Source organism: Bos indicus, chromosome 24, assembly GCF_029378745.1.
Source record: "Bos indicus isolate NIAB-ARS_2022 breed Sahiwal x Tharparkar chromosome 24, NIAB-ARS_B.indTharparkar_mat_pri_1.0, whole genome shotgun sequence".
Taxonomy (NCBI): Eukaryota; Metazoa; Chordata; class Mammalia; order Artiodactyla; family Bovidae; genus Bos; species Bos indicus.
Window position 1 is genome coordinate 39,724,963 of NC_091783.1, and position 15,105 is coordinate 39,740,067.

The window sequence follows — 15,105 nt, forward strand, 5'->3', positions numbered from 1 at the left end:
AAAGGGAATTTTCCACACGTTCATTTGGGAAACAGATTGCCTTGGGCACGGAGCAGCCACTTGGAAATGAACCCAAGGTGTGGTTGGCAGCTCTGCTGAACAGCACTAGACTCTTCCATCCACTGCTCCCACGGCTCCCACCCTGGAGGACGGGGATGCAGTTCAAGTGGCGGGACGGCCTTGGGCTCACCGCTCAAGGCAGGGAGGGGCCAACGTGGTGCCGCGCACTTGAGCACATTGTGGTCTCAGGTCTGTGTCCCCACTAAATGAATCTGTCTGTTTGGGGGAAGGTGGAGGCTGGATTTTCTGAAGGTTTAGCAGACCTCAGGTGGTGCTAGTGGTAAAGAACCCACCCGCCAATGCAGGAGACAAAATGAGACATGAGTTCCATCCGTGGGTCTGGAAGATCCCCTGACGGAGGACATGGCAATCCACTTCAGTATCTTCGCCCGGAGAATCCCAGGGACAGAGGAGCCTGGCGGGCTGTCGTGTTGCAGAAAGTCGGACACGACTGAGCAACTAACATTTTCACACTCTCACATTTTGACCTAGATGCTAATTTTACACATTCATGATATCGTACACAAATGACAGTCTCCCTAATTTCCAAGATTACAAGAGATTGGAGGGAAGCTCTGACATCTATCACGTGCCTATGTGGTGGGATAAGAGATGGCATGACTTTTTCTGGAACTAATTGACTATTGTTTCCCATTTATATGATTATAATTTAATTTAAATTACAATTTAAAAATTACATATTTTATAAGTATTAGTAAAAATACCTACTAAGGAACTATGTCCAGGTAACTTCTAAGCAAGTATTCCAAACCTACCATATTAATGCATGTGGGCTAGGTTGCTTCAGTCATGTCTGACTCTTTGCAACTCCATAGACTGTAGCCTGCCAGGCTCCTCTGTCCATGGGATTTTCCAGGCAAGAATACTGGAGTGGGTTGCCATGCCCTCCTCCAAGGGATCTTCCCATCCCAGGGATCGAACCCGCATCTCTTATGTCTCCTGCATTGGCAGGCAGTTTCTTTACCACTAGTGCCACCTGGGAAGCACCGCCCCCCATATCAGACATTCCAGTAACAACGGGCACCTGAGGACATGTGCCAGGGCTTCATCACCTCAGCAGAGAGATGGCAATTTCCTTGGTTCACTACTTCAGCGTGGGCACGGAAATAATCAACACTGGTGGGTCTCTGTTCGGGGAGCCCCGAGTCACTCATACAGCAGGGAGACAGTCTATTGTAAATGGAGCCTCATTTCCGATGCAAAGGGGACCCTGTGATGACCAGGTAAGTCCCTTTCTCAAGTAAATGACACCCGTACACAAAACCCTGCCTTCACCTCTGTTGAAAGTAACTGCGACCAGGATCTGTGATTTTTTTCTGGAAAGGCTGCCTTCCACTGAAGATCCTGTGGGAGTCCCGAGAATGAGGTTATGTCTGAAGGACTGAGGCTGATGGATTTTTCAGTTGCAGGATCAATGTTAATGAGTTAGGAAAGGAAGTAGTTTCTGTGGTTTAGTCGCTAAGTCAGGTCTGACTCTTTGTGACCCCAGGCTCCTCTGTCCATGGGATTCTTCAGGCAAGAATACTGGAGTGGGTTGCCATGCCCTCCTTCAGGGGATCTTCCTGACCCAGGCATCAAACCTGAGTCTTCTGCATTGGCAAGTGGATTCTCTACCACTGAACTACCAGGGAAGCCCTAAGAAAATGTTTAATGTATTTAATTATGTAACTGTAACAATGCCAGATATCCCCCACATAACTATATGGGGGAAATGCCATTCTACTTCAGACTTTGAACAGGAGTGGGGAATTCTGGGGAGCCCCCCCTCCCACCCGGATCCCTCATCTGTCCGTGTTATTCTTTCAAACATTGGCTAATTTTGCTTATGTTCTCATTTCTTTCTTGGTGAAGAAATGATGTGCTAAAGTAATTTGCATGGAGTGAATCTGAACCTTGTTTCTCAATTATTTTTGGACTTTGGTTTTCTTGAATCTTATGTCATAATCTAAGAGTCTTTAGGAGAATTTTTCTCAGAAGAAAAAATATTACGGGTGTTGATGAGTGGTCCAAATCTTATCGTTCAATTATAGGTAGGGAAATGGAACACCATCGCTTGGGCTGCCAGTTGTGCTTCCTTAATGATTAGAAAACACGTAACTCTCAACTTTTCCTTCCTGGGAGCCCCAGATAACAGTGATCCTGGGAGGAGGAATGATTTGACAAAAGCTCTTACCTGCTGGCTGAAACTAAACAGGCTATTTATAAACTGCTCTGAAATGTAAGTAAAAAGCTCTACCCACAAGTTCTAATGAGAGAGCTGGGTGGAAGAGGGAAGACAGAAAGGAAAAACATAATGGACTGAACCAAAGGCAGTAATGTGACCGGCAGCACAGGGCAGTGGGGCAGGGGCTGGGGGGGTGGGGGGCGGTGAAGAGATAGATCCAGTTAAGACAGACCTGAAACAGACCTGGAAGGGAAATGCAGGCAAAGAATGTCCTATCCAATACTAGGTGAAACGCTCAGCTTTTCCTGCTCAAAGCTGCTACAATTCAGCCCTCTTCTCCTTTGCCTCCCAAGCTGACCCCACCCCACAAGGCCCAGCTCTCATATAGCACTAAGTGCCAGGCATTGTTTTAAGGCACAAAGAGGGAATGGAACTTGCCCAAGAACCTTCTAGAAAGTGGCAGAGTCAGGACCTGCCGCTGGGCTGTCTGGCCTCCCGGTCTGTGCCCTTGGTCTTGACATTACACAGCCTTATGAAGGGACCGATGGGCATTTACGGAATCGAGGAATATTATCAACACACAAAGACTGGTCTGGAAATGAAGATTTAGGAAGAATCCACGGGGAGGAAGTTACTCACCTGCCTGGGAGGTAGGAGTTGGGCCTTGAGGTGTGACATCTATGGGGTCAAGGTTAGAGCACACGAGATCAGGGTAAAAGACACAGAAGAGAGAGGAGATTTGTAATAAGGGGCTTCTGGGGGGCGGGGAGAGGGCACTGCAGATGTATTTCAGGAGACAGTCTAAGTCAAGAGGCAGATTCTGTGGTCAGGGTTGGGGGATGGATGCGGCTGAGGGTCAGAGAAGAACACTGTGTCAGAGTGACTCTGAATGTGCCCGCCATACGTGGGGCCAGCCAGCAGCCTGGGTGTGATCATGCCATCCTGGCTTAGGTCTGGTGAGTAAGAGTGACCTGGTCAGAGAGAGCAGTCAATTCACAGAAGTGTTGGTGGGGCAGCTGGGGCCCCTGAGAAAAAAGTGAGAGGCCGAAGGAGACGCAGGCTTTGACCTGCTCCATTCGGACCATGGAAGGGGCTTCCCAGGTGGCGCTAGTGGTAAAGAACCTGTCTGCCAATGTAGGAGATAAAAGACACGGGTTCGATCCCTGGGTGGGGAAGATCCCCTGGAGAAGGACATGACAAGCCACGCCACTATTCTTGCCTGGAGAATCCCATGGCAGAGGAACCTGGCGGGATACAGTTTGTGGGGTTGCAAAGACTTGAACGTGATTGAGCGCATATGTGTTCGGAAGTTGGATCAGTAAAGGCACAGAAACAAGAACACCTTTCACCTGCAGGATACCCCCCGCCCCGCCCCGCCAGAAGCGCAGCTAACAGGATATGTGGTCGATCCCCGCCCCAGGGGAGGCTGGGGTTCCAGATGTGTGGGTACCTAGTGACCTGGCTGCAGTCCCCAGTCCCAGGACCAGCGAAGCGCAGAGGTGGGATCAAAGCCAGTCCCGGACTCCCGCCCCCCGTCACCCCTCTTCCCACAGACCTCGTGCTGTTTCTCATCTCCACGAGGTTTACGTGTTGTGTTCTCCGCAGCGTCGTAGAGGTTGAGGTTGGTGGTTCAGTCACTAAGTCGTGTCCAGCTCTTTGAAACTTCATGGGCTGCAGCACGCCAGGCTTCCCTGTCCTTCACTATCTCCCGAAGTTTGCTCAGGTTCATGTCCACTGAGTCAGTGATGCCATGCAACCATCTCATCCGTCACGAACGAGGTGACCTTTAATAAACCTTCTCTGGGAGCCTCTGCTGGGAGGTTTTCTCTCCCTTCTCTCCTCTGGTGGCGGCAAGGTTTTTTTTTCTGTTGTTTCCTTTTTCTAAACTTTACAATGTGCTCTTGAGGAAAGATTTCAAAACAGGCACTGTTAAACTCTGCTAAGCGCAGAATGAACAGTTCTGAGCCAGGGAGCACTGTCCCCTGTGAGGAGCTGCCTGCAGGCGCGGCCAGGCTGCTGTGACGTGGGGACAGAGCCCCGGACTCGGCAACAGGCCGCCCCGTGCACGCCTGTGTGCGCCGCGTGTCCCACTTCTGGAGCCGCAGGTTTCTCCATTGGAAGATGGCGTGAGTCAGCAACAAGGCAGGATTCTCATGGGAACAGGGTTCCTTTGATGGGGCAGGACTGTGTGAATGTGAGGCACTGCTCCCTTTTGGGGTCTCTTTTCTACCTTCCTCTCCCCTTCCCTTCCCTTCCTCTCCTTTCGTGAGTGGGCGGGCTGGCCCCTCTGTTTCTGGGGACTTTGCTGAGGCCCACGTCTGGCTGTCTGTCAAGCCCCAGGTCCCACACCTTGGGGGCCCTCACAAGGGAGATGCCTTGGTGGGGATGTGGGGTGGAGAAGGGTCTGCGCGGCCCCTACATTGAGGGGCTGTATGTCAGCTCTTGCTGTCTGCGTCCAGCTGGCGTGTCCGGCCACAGTGGGCAGCACAGACCAGTGAGACCCCAGTCTTATCTTGCCATTAGTTCCAAGCTCTTCTCCCGCATTTTAATGACCATCACAGTACATGACATGTGTCTCCCACACGCAGACGGCCGGTTGGTAAAAGCTCATAAAACAAAACAGAAATGACCCAAAGTAGGTTAGTGCAAGGGTGAGCAACAGAAGCTCCGAAATAATTCTCAAACAGTATATGCTTTGGGGATTTAGCCAAGGGAGCTGATAAACTAGGCCATTCAAATATATTATGCCAATATTTTCTCTGGCAAGAGATTGCTTGTCGGATTTGCATCCAGTTTCACTTCAGGACTTAATTCCTTTTTAGAAAAAAAAAAACAAAAAAAACTGGAGGAAAATTTTCCACAAGCTGTATTTTACTTAGACCCAGATCCAAAGCCTGATCAATGCATTATTACAATATATAATTAAGCATAATTACATTAAAATATTAAACCACAATCAGCTATTAGAAATAATGAAATTTCTTGCATAAAGCCATCGTATGAATTACTCTGGTGATTGTCAGACTCCCTCATCAAGAGGCTCTGCCCGAAACGGCAGGCACTTCACTTGCCAGAGTGCTGCAGCCAAATCTGCAAATCTGAGGACCTGAGCGGGATCAGGGTTGGGGTGAGGGGACAGGTCCCACTAAAGCTGCGGTGTTACAGGAGGTCATCCTCTAATGATGTCCCTCGGATAGACACTTCTGTGGCATGAACAGCTGAATTCCAACAGTAATAAACATTGTTCTAAAACAATTAAAGTACTAATAGAATTTTGGGCTATGTGATAATAGACAAGGCAGTAAAGCAATTCTACGGTAAAAGCAATTGTCAGAGGGGCCCTGGATGATCTACTCACAGTGCTGGCTGGTATCCTGCAAATTCTTGTTTTTGTAATTGAGAATGTAAATTATATTTAGCTCAAGGCAGCATTTGAATTTAAATCCTAAAAAAAAAAGTCTAGTTTCTATAACGAAGTTTAAAGCCATCTTGCTCACACTACTCATCTGCTTGGCCGACTCTCTTTCTATAGGAAAGTAAATGGTCGGTCATTAGACAAAACATCTTGGATCAGCAGGCTTCATTGAATCTTCAGAGAAATGAGGCTTCAAGGTAATTCTGTCAATTTATGTGTGTGTGTGTGTGCTCAGTCGTGTCTGACTCTTTGCAACCCCACAGATTGTAGCCTGTCAGGCTCCTCTGTCCATGGGATTCTTCAGGCAAGAATACTGGAGTAGACTGCTATTTCCTTCTCCAAGGGATCTTCCTGACCCAGGGATGGAACCTGCACTTCCTACATTGCTTGCAGATTCTTTACCACTTGAGCCACCTGGGAAGCCCTTGTATCCACATACACACATATGTATGCATATTTTATTCCTCACTTTGGCATATTTCAGGTTTTTTTGCAAGTAATGTATTGATATATGGGCTCAGTTGGTAGTTCTCAAGCCATATTAGAATCACCTGTGGAGATTTTTAAATCTGGTGATGCCCAAACCAGTTAAGTCAGACTTTCTGGGGTGTCGATGGGAGTGGGCACTGATGCCTTTATGAACTCCTGCACCAGGGCTGAGGATCGCAAGCCTGGAGCCGTATATCCATCCTCACCAACAGTCCTGCCCTCTTCTCTCCTCCTGTGGGGGCTGCTTCTGAACGGAGACCCTGAAGGTGACTAAAAGGTGGCCATTCCAGGAGGCAGGGTCAGCTCTGGGGCTTCCAGTCCAGGGGGCTGGTGGAGTGGGTGGGGGTGGGTAAACGGGTGAGCATGGCCCCTACTTGTAGGAGGGGGCCCCCAGAGCTAGCCTGTTGTGCCATCAGGAAGGTGGGGCTGCCTGATTTTCCAGAGAAGCCAGAAGTCTGCATTTTTACATGAAAATCTCTCGGTTTTTAAATGCTCACAAAGGATTAAACATTTATGAAAACCCTGTGCCGGCCACACAAGCAGGTGCTTGGCCAAGCCTGCAAATACCAATTCACAACGTCTGAGCAAGCACAAATCCCCTGAATGCAAGGGTAACTGGATAAATATTTGCAGAAGGAAACATGAGCAGTGTCTGGAAAGTTGTCATTTTTCGAACAGGAGAGGTAAATCTCTATTTGCTTACTTGTAATTTAGTGGTGCTCTCCAGTACCAAGGAGTGTCACTTACGTTAACAATCCCTCAGAAAGAGTTTGCTATGTGAAGGACAACTTAAACCCACAGGTATACAGCCACTGTAAACTAAACATACAATCCACCTAACCAGCTCACTCCGCTACCCTGACTTGACCCTGAGTCTCAGGGCAGAGCTTCTCAGGCTCTGCTGTGCTGGGTCTCCTGGGGGTTTTGCTCATGTATTGATAGAATGGGTGGTGGGGAACTGAGGTTCTGTCATTGCTACAAGCTCTCTGGTGATGCTCCCGTGGTGGTTCTCAGGATCAGACTTTGAGAAGCAAAGACTTAAAAGTCACGTAGGCTGGTTATAACCCCAGGAACTTTCCAAACAAGAAGCCTGATTCTCTCTGAAGGCGGAACCCTGTGTTTTTCCACTGTGCCTGGCACCTCTTAGGAGCTCAGTAAATAATGGTGCAGTGAATTAATCAACGTGTAGGGTACGGATGTGAGAGCTGGACCATAAGAAAGGCTTTGCGCAGAAGAACTGATGCTTTAGAATTATAGTGCTGGACACGACTGAGCAACTGAACAACCGCAATTAAATAAAAAGGAACTAAGGTAGAAGCCATGAACAATACAAGCCACGGACCTTTCCTGGAATAGGACAGAGACCTCGCACGGAAATGCAGCATTTTAGAGGGAGAAGGAGCTGATCCACCATGTATCCGCCCCACTCATTTCCCTGCAATGGAGGCCCTGTAACATGATCCATGGATCACCCTGCCTTCCTTGCTGTAATAAAGAACCCCTTCCTGTTTTACCACAGCAGTGTGTACATCTACAGCAATTACTTTATTTTGCCTGAAGCGTACTACCGTGGAAAGAGTGGGCATGGATTTTAGAGTCAGAGAGATCTGGGTTCCAATCCCAGCTATGCCGGAGTCAAGCTGTGTGACCTTAGGCACATTACCTAACCTATCTGGACCTCACATTGCCTCCTGACAAAATGTCATCTCATCTGAGATAGACATCAGTTCAACCTAGAGGGTAATTATACATTCTGCATCCTGATGACACCTAATCCTAAGAAAACAGAAATGAACTCAGTCATGTGTTGCTCACCAGACGGTTTCACTGAGAGATCCTTCAAACAAAAACTTCACAGAATTATGCATTATAATCATCGCCATCATTATACAGCTCCTGTGCTTATTTCAACCTGGGTAGTAAAAGTAATTAAAAAGGGGAGTTGTGAGGACAGCTATTATTTCCTTCAAGGACACAACTTGAATAGATACTGTTTTCTCCTCCAACAGTTTTATTCAGAGAGCACAAGAGTGGAATTTGCAACAAATGAAAAAACTGAACATACACTTCCAACTGAATAAAGCTTTTATTGGGCAATTTAGAAATATATATGCTTTTGTACTCAGAAGCTCTAGGTTCTTACCTGTTAGTAAAGTTAAGTGAATGAGTAAATGTGTGAGTCGGGGGCTGTAATGAACCACTGCTCCAGATGAAATCAGCGGAGCCTGAGTGCCTGCAGCACTGGGGACCAGGGTGGGAATCGTACAGCCCAGGGCCCCGAGTTCCAGATGCCACGGGAGCCCCGGCCCTGAGTCCCCGTGCCCGAAGTCCTCTCCAGGCCATGCTGGGCACCTGCCTGACTCCTCCTCCAGCCCCGAGATCTGAGACGTGTGTAGGCGGCACCCGTGTCCACCTTGTTTGCTGCTTAGGGGAGAAGAGGCCCTCAGAAAAGATCTCTGGTGTCCCTCAGACACCTTAGAACATATTTCCTTTATCCATCTTTAAGAGACAGCTGCTGCTGTTCAGACGTTCCGTCGTGTCTGACTGCGACCCCATGGATTGCAGCATACCAGGTCTCCCTGTCTTCACTGTCTCCTGGAGTTGGCTCAGATTCATGTCCATTGAGTCAGTGATGCTATCTACATGGCGCTTGTTATGTCCATGTTACTCATTGTTTTAAGTTAACAGTTTTTTTCTAAATATCTGTAAGTGAAAGTTGCTCCGTTGTGTCCGACTGTTTTCAACCCCTTGGACTGTTGACTGCCAGGCTCTGCTGTCCGTCGGATTCTCCAGACAAGAATACTGGAGTGGGTAGCGAGGATCTTCCCAACTCAGGGTTCAAACCCAGGTCTTCTGCACTGCAGGCAGATTCTTTACCGTTTGAGCCACCAGGGAAGACTTTCCTTAGGCTGGAGTAAAACTGTCTCCTTATACTTGTGTCCACTGGCCAGCATTCAGCTCTCTGGAATTGCTGTGAATCACTCCATTTTCTCTTCCCTGTAAAAATAATCATGATCATGTCATCCATGAAGATGTCACATCTTTATCTGTTTTTATAAATGGCCCACAAGTCAATTTTTTTCCCCCTCAAATGGAGATGAGGCTCCCTTCCATCATTCTGATTTACTGAGACTTTGTTAGGAGCAGAAGAAGGTGCATCCAGAAATGTGGTTTTTTTTTTTTTTTCAAAAGTATATTTAAGGCTAATTTTCAAAATGGTTGGAAAATAGCTACATTCAGGATGCCAGCCGGAGGACACAGCTGCCTCCAGGAGGGCCATGGGTTTGATGCATGGGTCTGACAGTCACCATCTGTGCTTTCTGCAGGGGCAGCCACACCACGCCAGGATGTGCAAGGCAGAGATGCAATCAAGGGCTTTAAAATAAATCAGCGGTGGGCTCCCTGAATTTGATTAAATCCCAACTTCCCACCACGGTGTGTTCCACCTGCCTCTAGCCTTCCCGTCATGAGGCATGAACGCTGGAGGCCAAATCCGAAACTCATCCTCTAAAAACTTCAACATTTTTCAGATGAGCTGATTCTGAAAAGTTATTTACATGATGGTCTTCCTCTTTTATGAAAATAAAAACAATAGAAACTCAGAATTTGGCCATTTCTATACAAAGTAGAAAAGCAATCATTTGAGGAAGAGATAACAAGTTAACAAAGAGAGCCAGAACACACACACACACACACACACACACACACACACATAAAATAAGTAGAAAGAAAAATAAAACCTTAACAGGAATGAAGATGAAACTGGAGGAAGCAGAAAGGGAGAACAGACCTTGCTGAACACTGAGCAAGGGACGCAAAAGATAAAAATGAAAAATCCTAGCAAAATACAGTTGAAGTTAAAAAAAAAAGAATTTTTAAGAAAAGATTAAAGAAGGAGATCCAGCAAATGCATAGCTAGTGTCTCTGAGAAAAAAGCAAAACAATGAAACAAACAAACTCTCTCTCGCTATATATATATGTATATATATATATATACACACACACACATGTATACACACACACACACACACACACACACAGTAAAACCTTCCCTGGTGGCTCAGATTATTTAAAAAAATCTGTCTGCAATGTGGGAGACTTGGGGCGGATCCCTGGGTTGGGAAGATCCCCTGGAAAGGGCATGGCAACCCACGCCAGTATTCTTGCCTGGAGAATCCCCACGGACAGTGGAGTCTGGGCTACAGTTTATGGAGTCACAAAGAGTCAGACACGACTGAGCAACTAACACACGTAACACACATACAATAAAGCTACCCATTCTCCTGAGCATTTTGTATCTATAAGCTCAAAGATACTTGAATCTATAACTGAAAGGGCCATCAGGTGAATGAGAATCCAGAATTGGGGTGTATCTTGGTAAAGTTACCGTCATCTAAACACCTGTGTGGGCAGTCAGGAAAGCCTCCACTCTCTGCCCAGACCTTCAGCAGCAGAGCCTGGGAACGGCAGAGAGGATGGTGAGTAGGAAGTGCCAGGAATCTGCTTCCTCTCTAGACAGCAACGACACTGGCAGAAGCTGTCTGATGCAACTATTTTGGAACCTGGAGTCTATTTGAAGGCGTGCAGCTTCCAGGGGAGGCTTGGGAGATAAGTCATGGTTACTTTTGGTCAACTCTGGCTCTCAGCGCAGTGGTGGCTACCCGTGCACTGCCCTCAGCCCCCTGGCCAGAAGCTGTACCCATGTTCCAAGCAGTTTGCGTGTGACTTGCAGGATGTACAGGGTGGACAACCAGGAACTTGTGCTCCAAATGCTAGGGCTCTGTGTTCTGGTGGCTGACTGTGGAGCGGTAGGCATGGAGGAGCCAGATGCTGTTGCTGCAACCCCTGCTGGCTGACGTGGCTTTTAGGGTATTTCAGAGTGCCTTGAAATTTTTTTCCCTTCATTCTCCCCTTCGCCTTTTGGGAGCCAGGTATTTAAGGATTGTGGTTTAGTTGCTAAGTCGTGTCCAACTCTCTGTTACCCCATGGGCTGCAGCACACCAGGCCTCCCTGTCCTTCACCATCTCCTGGAGTTTGCTCAGGCTGATGTCCATTGTGTTGGTGATGCCATCCAACCATCTCATCCTTTGTCGTCCCCTTCTCCTCCTGCCCTCAATTTTTGCCAGCATCAGGGTCTTTTCCAATGAGTCAACTGTACAAATAAGGTGATCAAAGTATTGGAGCTTCAGCTTCAGTATCAGTCCTTCCTTCCACTGAATATTCAGGGTTAATTTCCTTTAGGATTCACTGGTTTGATCTTCGTGCAATGCAACAAGTAAGAAAGTTGTTTATCCCACCCTCTCTCCCAGAACACTATCTACTGCAGGAAAGAAAGAATAAGGAGAACTACCAGGGCCCCAGCAACTAACTCAGAGCTCTGCTGGTAAAAGTAACAAAAACTGAACACATAATCCGATAGACAGAACAACCAGACATGAAGGTAAGTACAGGAATAGAGGACTAGAACCATAACCTAACCAGATCTAACAGAAACCATATGGAATAGTATACCCAACAACAGAATACACATTCTTCTCAAGTTCACACGGGACATTTTCTAAGACAAACCTTATGTTAGGCCACAAATCAAGTCTTAATACAGTTTAAAACATATGTATCATACAACGAATCTTTGTTGACTAGGACAGGATAAAACTGGAAATCAGTAACAGCAGGAAATCTGGGAAATTCACAAATTTGTAGAAATTAAATGACAAACTCTTTATCAATGACTCAAAGAGGAAATCAGAAAGAAAATTAGAAAATACAAGTATTTGTCCCTTAAAGATACAAATTTAAATGAAAACACAACATACCAAAACTTAGGGGATTCTGAGAAAGCAGTGCTATGAGGAAAATTTATGGCTGTAAATGCTGCATCAAGAAAAGAAAAAAGAACTCAAACCAACAATCTGCCTTCACAATTTAAGGATCTAGAAAAAGAAGAAAAACTAAGAGCTAGCAGAAGGAAGGAAATAATAAACAGTAGAGTGGAGACTGACAGAATAAAGAAAACAATAAAGACAATGAAAGCAAGAGTTGTTTTTTTTTTCTTGAAAAATTAACAAAATCAAAAAGATTAACTGAGAAAGAGAAGACGCAACCTATTGAAATCAGAAATGAAAGTGGGTGAATTATTACCCACTCTACAGAAATAAAATAGATTATGAGAGACCACTATGAACAGCTATATGCCCTTATATGCCCACAAATTAACACAGATGCAGTGAACACATTCTTAGAAACACAAAACCTACCAAGAGTGAATCATGGAGAAATGGAGAATCTGAATAGATCTATAATTAGTAAGAACATTGAACCAGGAACCAAAAACTCCTTGACAAAAAAATCCTTGGACCAGATGGCTCCATGGGTGAATTCTACCAAACACTGAAAGAACTTACATAAATTCTTCTCAAAAGTGAAAGTGTTAGTTGCTCAGTCGTGTCCGACTCTTTGCAATCCCATGGACTCTAGCCGGCCAGGCTCCTCTGTCCATGGGATTCTCCAGGCCGGAATACTGGAGTGGGTAGCCATTCCCTTCTCCAGAGGATCTTCCCAACCCAGGGATTGAACCCAGGTCTCCTGTGGTTCTTGCACTGGCAGGCAGATTCTCTTCCATCTGAGCCATCAGTGAAGCCCAAATTCTTCTCAGACTTTTCCCAAAAACTGAAGAGGAGGGAACATTTCCTAACCCACAGGAAGGCGTCTCAATTAGAAAAGAAGCAGGGAAATGATCTCTGTCCAAAAATGACATGAACTTCAGTGCCCATTGATGGCAAGGGAATAAACAAAACATGGTAGATACATACGGTGGGAATTTATTTAGCCTTAGAAAGGAATGAAATTCTGATACATACTGCAACATGGATAAACCTTGAAGACATTATGCTAAGTGAAATAAGCCAGACACAAAAGGATAAATATTGTATGACTCTATTTATATGAAATACCTAGAACAGTCAAATACACAGAGACAGAGAGTAGAGCAGTGATGACCTGGGGCTTGGGGGTGGTGAGGTGGGAGTTACTAGTCAAGGAGGACAGGATTCCAGTTTGGAGGTGGAAAGTGGTGAGGATTGCATACAATGTCAATTCATTTAATGCCACCGGACTGGGTACTTAAAAGTGGGCAACATGGTAACTTTTGTGTTATGTATATTTTATCACACAAAAAAACCTGGAAGACAGTGGAGTTACAACTATCACATATTCAAGGGAGGAAAGTGTACAGAAGGATCGCACGTCTGACTCAGTGGCACCTCAGATACACAGAGTCAGTGTTTGTCTCCACCTTATCATGTTTCCCCACGACTCTTTACATCCTGGTCGTGACTATTCAACAAGGGATTCTTTCCTTTTTTTTCCTTTCAGTTCAGTTCAGTCACTCAGTTGTGTCCGACTCCTTGCGATGGTAAATTGAAAGGAATACATTTCTGATTAGGAAGCCTCCACTCTCTCCTTCTTTATAAGACAGGCATTAAAATTTAAAAGCCAGAACATGGAATAAGCGCTAATGAAAATGTCAGCAAGTGAGAGTTTGGGTTTTAAAATGCTGCTAATCAGAACAAGAAATACAGGCTGAGGGGGAAGAGTCCAGCAGCTCTTGCTTTCTGCCTTTGAAACATCCTCCAAATGTCATGTAAAAAATCACTTATGATTCATTCTGATCGGTGATGACTTGGATCATTGAAAAAAAAAATCAAATCTGGAGAAGTCCAGTAGGAGAGCAAGGTCTCTGAAGCCAGGGTGGGTGGTTTTCTCCAGCCAGAGCCGCCCGGGCGGGAGCCTTCATGCAGCACTGGTTTCTCTGGTGAGACAGATCTGGTTTCAATCTGTGTTTCTTCAATTTTTATCAGTGTTGGCCTAGATTTCCAAAGCTGAGCTAAAATGGAAATAGTCTTCTCTCCCTTTAACCCATCTGTCTCCTTTTATTTACATAATATAATATTTTTTCCCTGAATAATTCTAAGCTTTTTTTTTGAGATTTGAACAAAATCTGTACTTTAGTTAATAATACTGGATCACATTTCCTGGTTTTTTTTTTTTTTAACAATATAATATTTCTTTATATTCTAAGAATCAGATTAGAAGTTTCAAGGCTTATTCAACTTTTTTTAATCACTAAGATAATAAACTTTCTAGACTTTTAGCAGTAATACTAGATGCCAAAATACATGGAACTATATAAAATTTTTGATTAGAGATCTAGGATTCTATTCATACTAAATCAAACAAGTGGAATCAAAATGTCATAAATTTTTTCAGTTCAGTTCAGTCACTCAGTCATGTCCAATTCTTTTCAACCCCATGGACTGCAGCACGCCAGGCCTCCCTGTCCATCACGAACTCCCAGAATTTACCCAAACTCATGTCCATTGAGTCGGGGATGCCATCCAACCATCTCATCCTCTGTTGTCCCCTTCTCCTCCTGCCTTCAATCTTTTCCAGCACCAGGGTCTTTTACAAAGAGTCTGTTCTTCACATCAGGTGGCCAAAGTATTGGAGTTTCAGCTTCAACATCAGTCCTTCCAATGAACACTCAGGACTGATCTCCTTTAGGATGGACTGGTTGGATCTCCTTGGAGTCCAGGGGACTCTCAAAAGGTTTCTCCAACACCACAGTTCAAAAGCATCAATTGTTCAGCACTCAGCTTTAAAATTCGTAAGTTTTCTAAAATATTTATATTATAGTAAAGGACTTCCCTGTAGCTCAAACAGTAAAGAATCTGCCTGCAATACAGGAGACCAGGGTTCAATCCCTGGGTTCAGAAGATCCTCTGGAGAAAGGGATGGCAACCCACCCCATATTCTTGCCTGGAGAATCCCATGGACAGAGGAGCCTGGCAGGCTATAGTCTATGGGATTGCAAAGAGTCAGACATGACTGAGTGACTAACACACAAACATACTATTTACATATATATATATATGTATGGTAAAGCATCTGCCTGCGA

At 45.5% G+C, this 15,105-nt stretch overlaps 1 protein-coding gene across 1 annotated transcript in view; it reads right to left on the reverse strand.

Moving 5' to 3' along the window:
• Positions 1-8,227: 8,227 nt before the first annotated feature.
• L3MBTL4 (L3MBTL histone methyl-lysine binding protein 4) overlaps positions 8,228-15,105 on the reverse strand; it is a 155,397-nt gene continuing 148,519 nt past the window's right edge. Inside the window, 1 exon segment of the mRNA XM_070778597.1 lies at positions 8,228-9,146. Within this exon segment, the coding sequence (XP_070634698.1) occupies positions 9,128-9,146 (19 nt within the window). The 3' untranslated portion in view covers positions 8,228-9,127.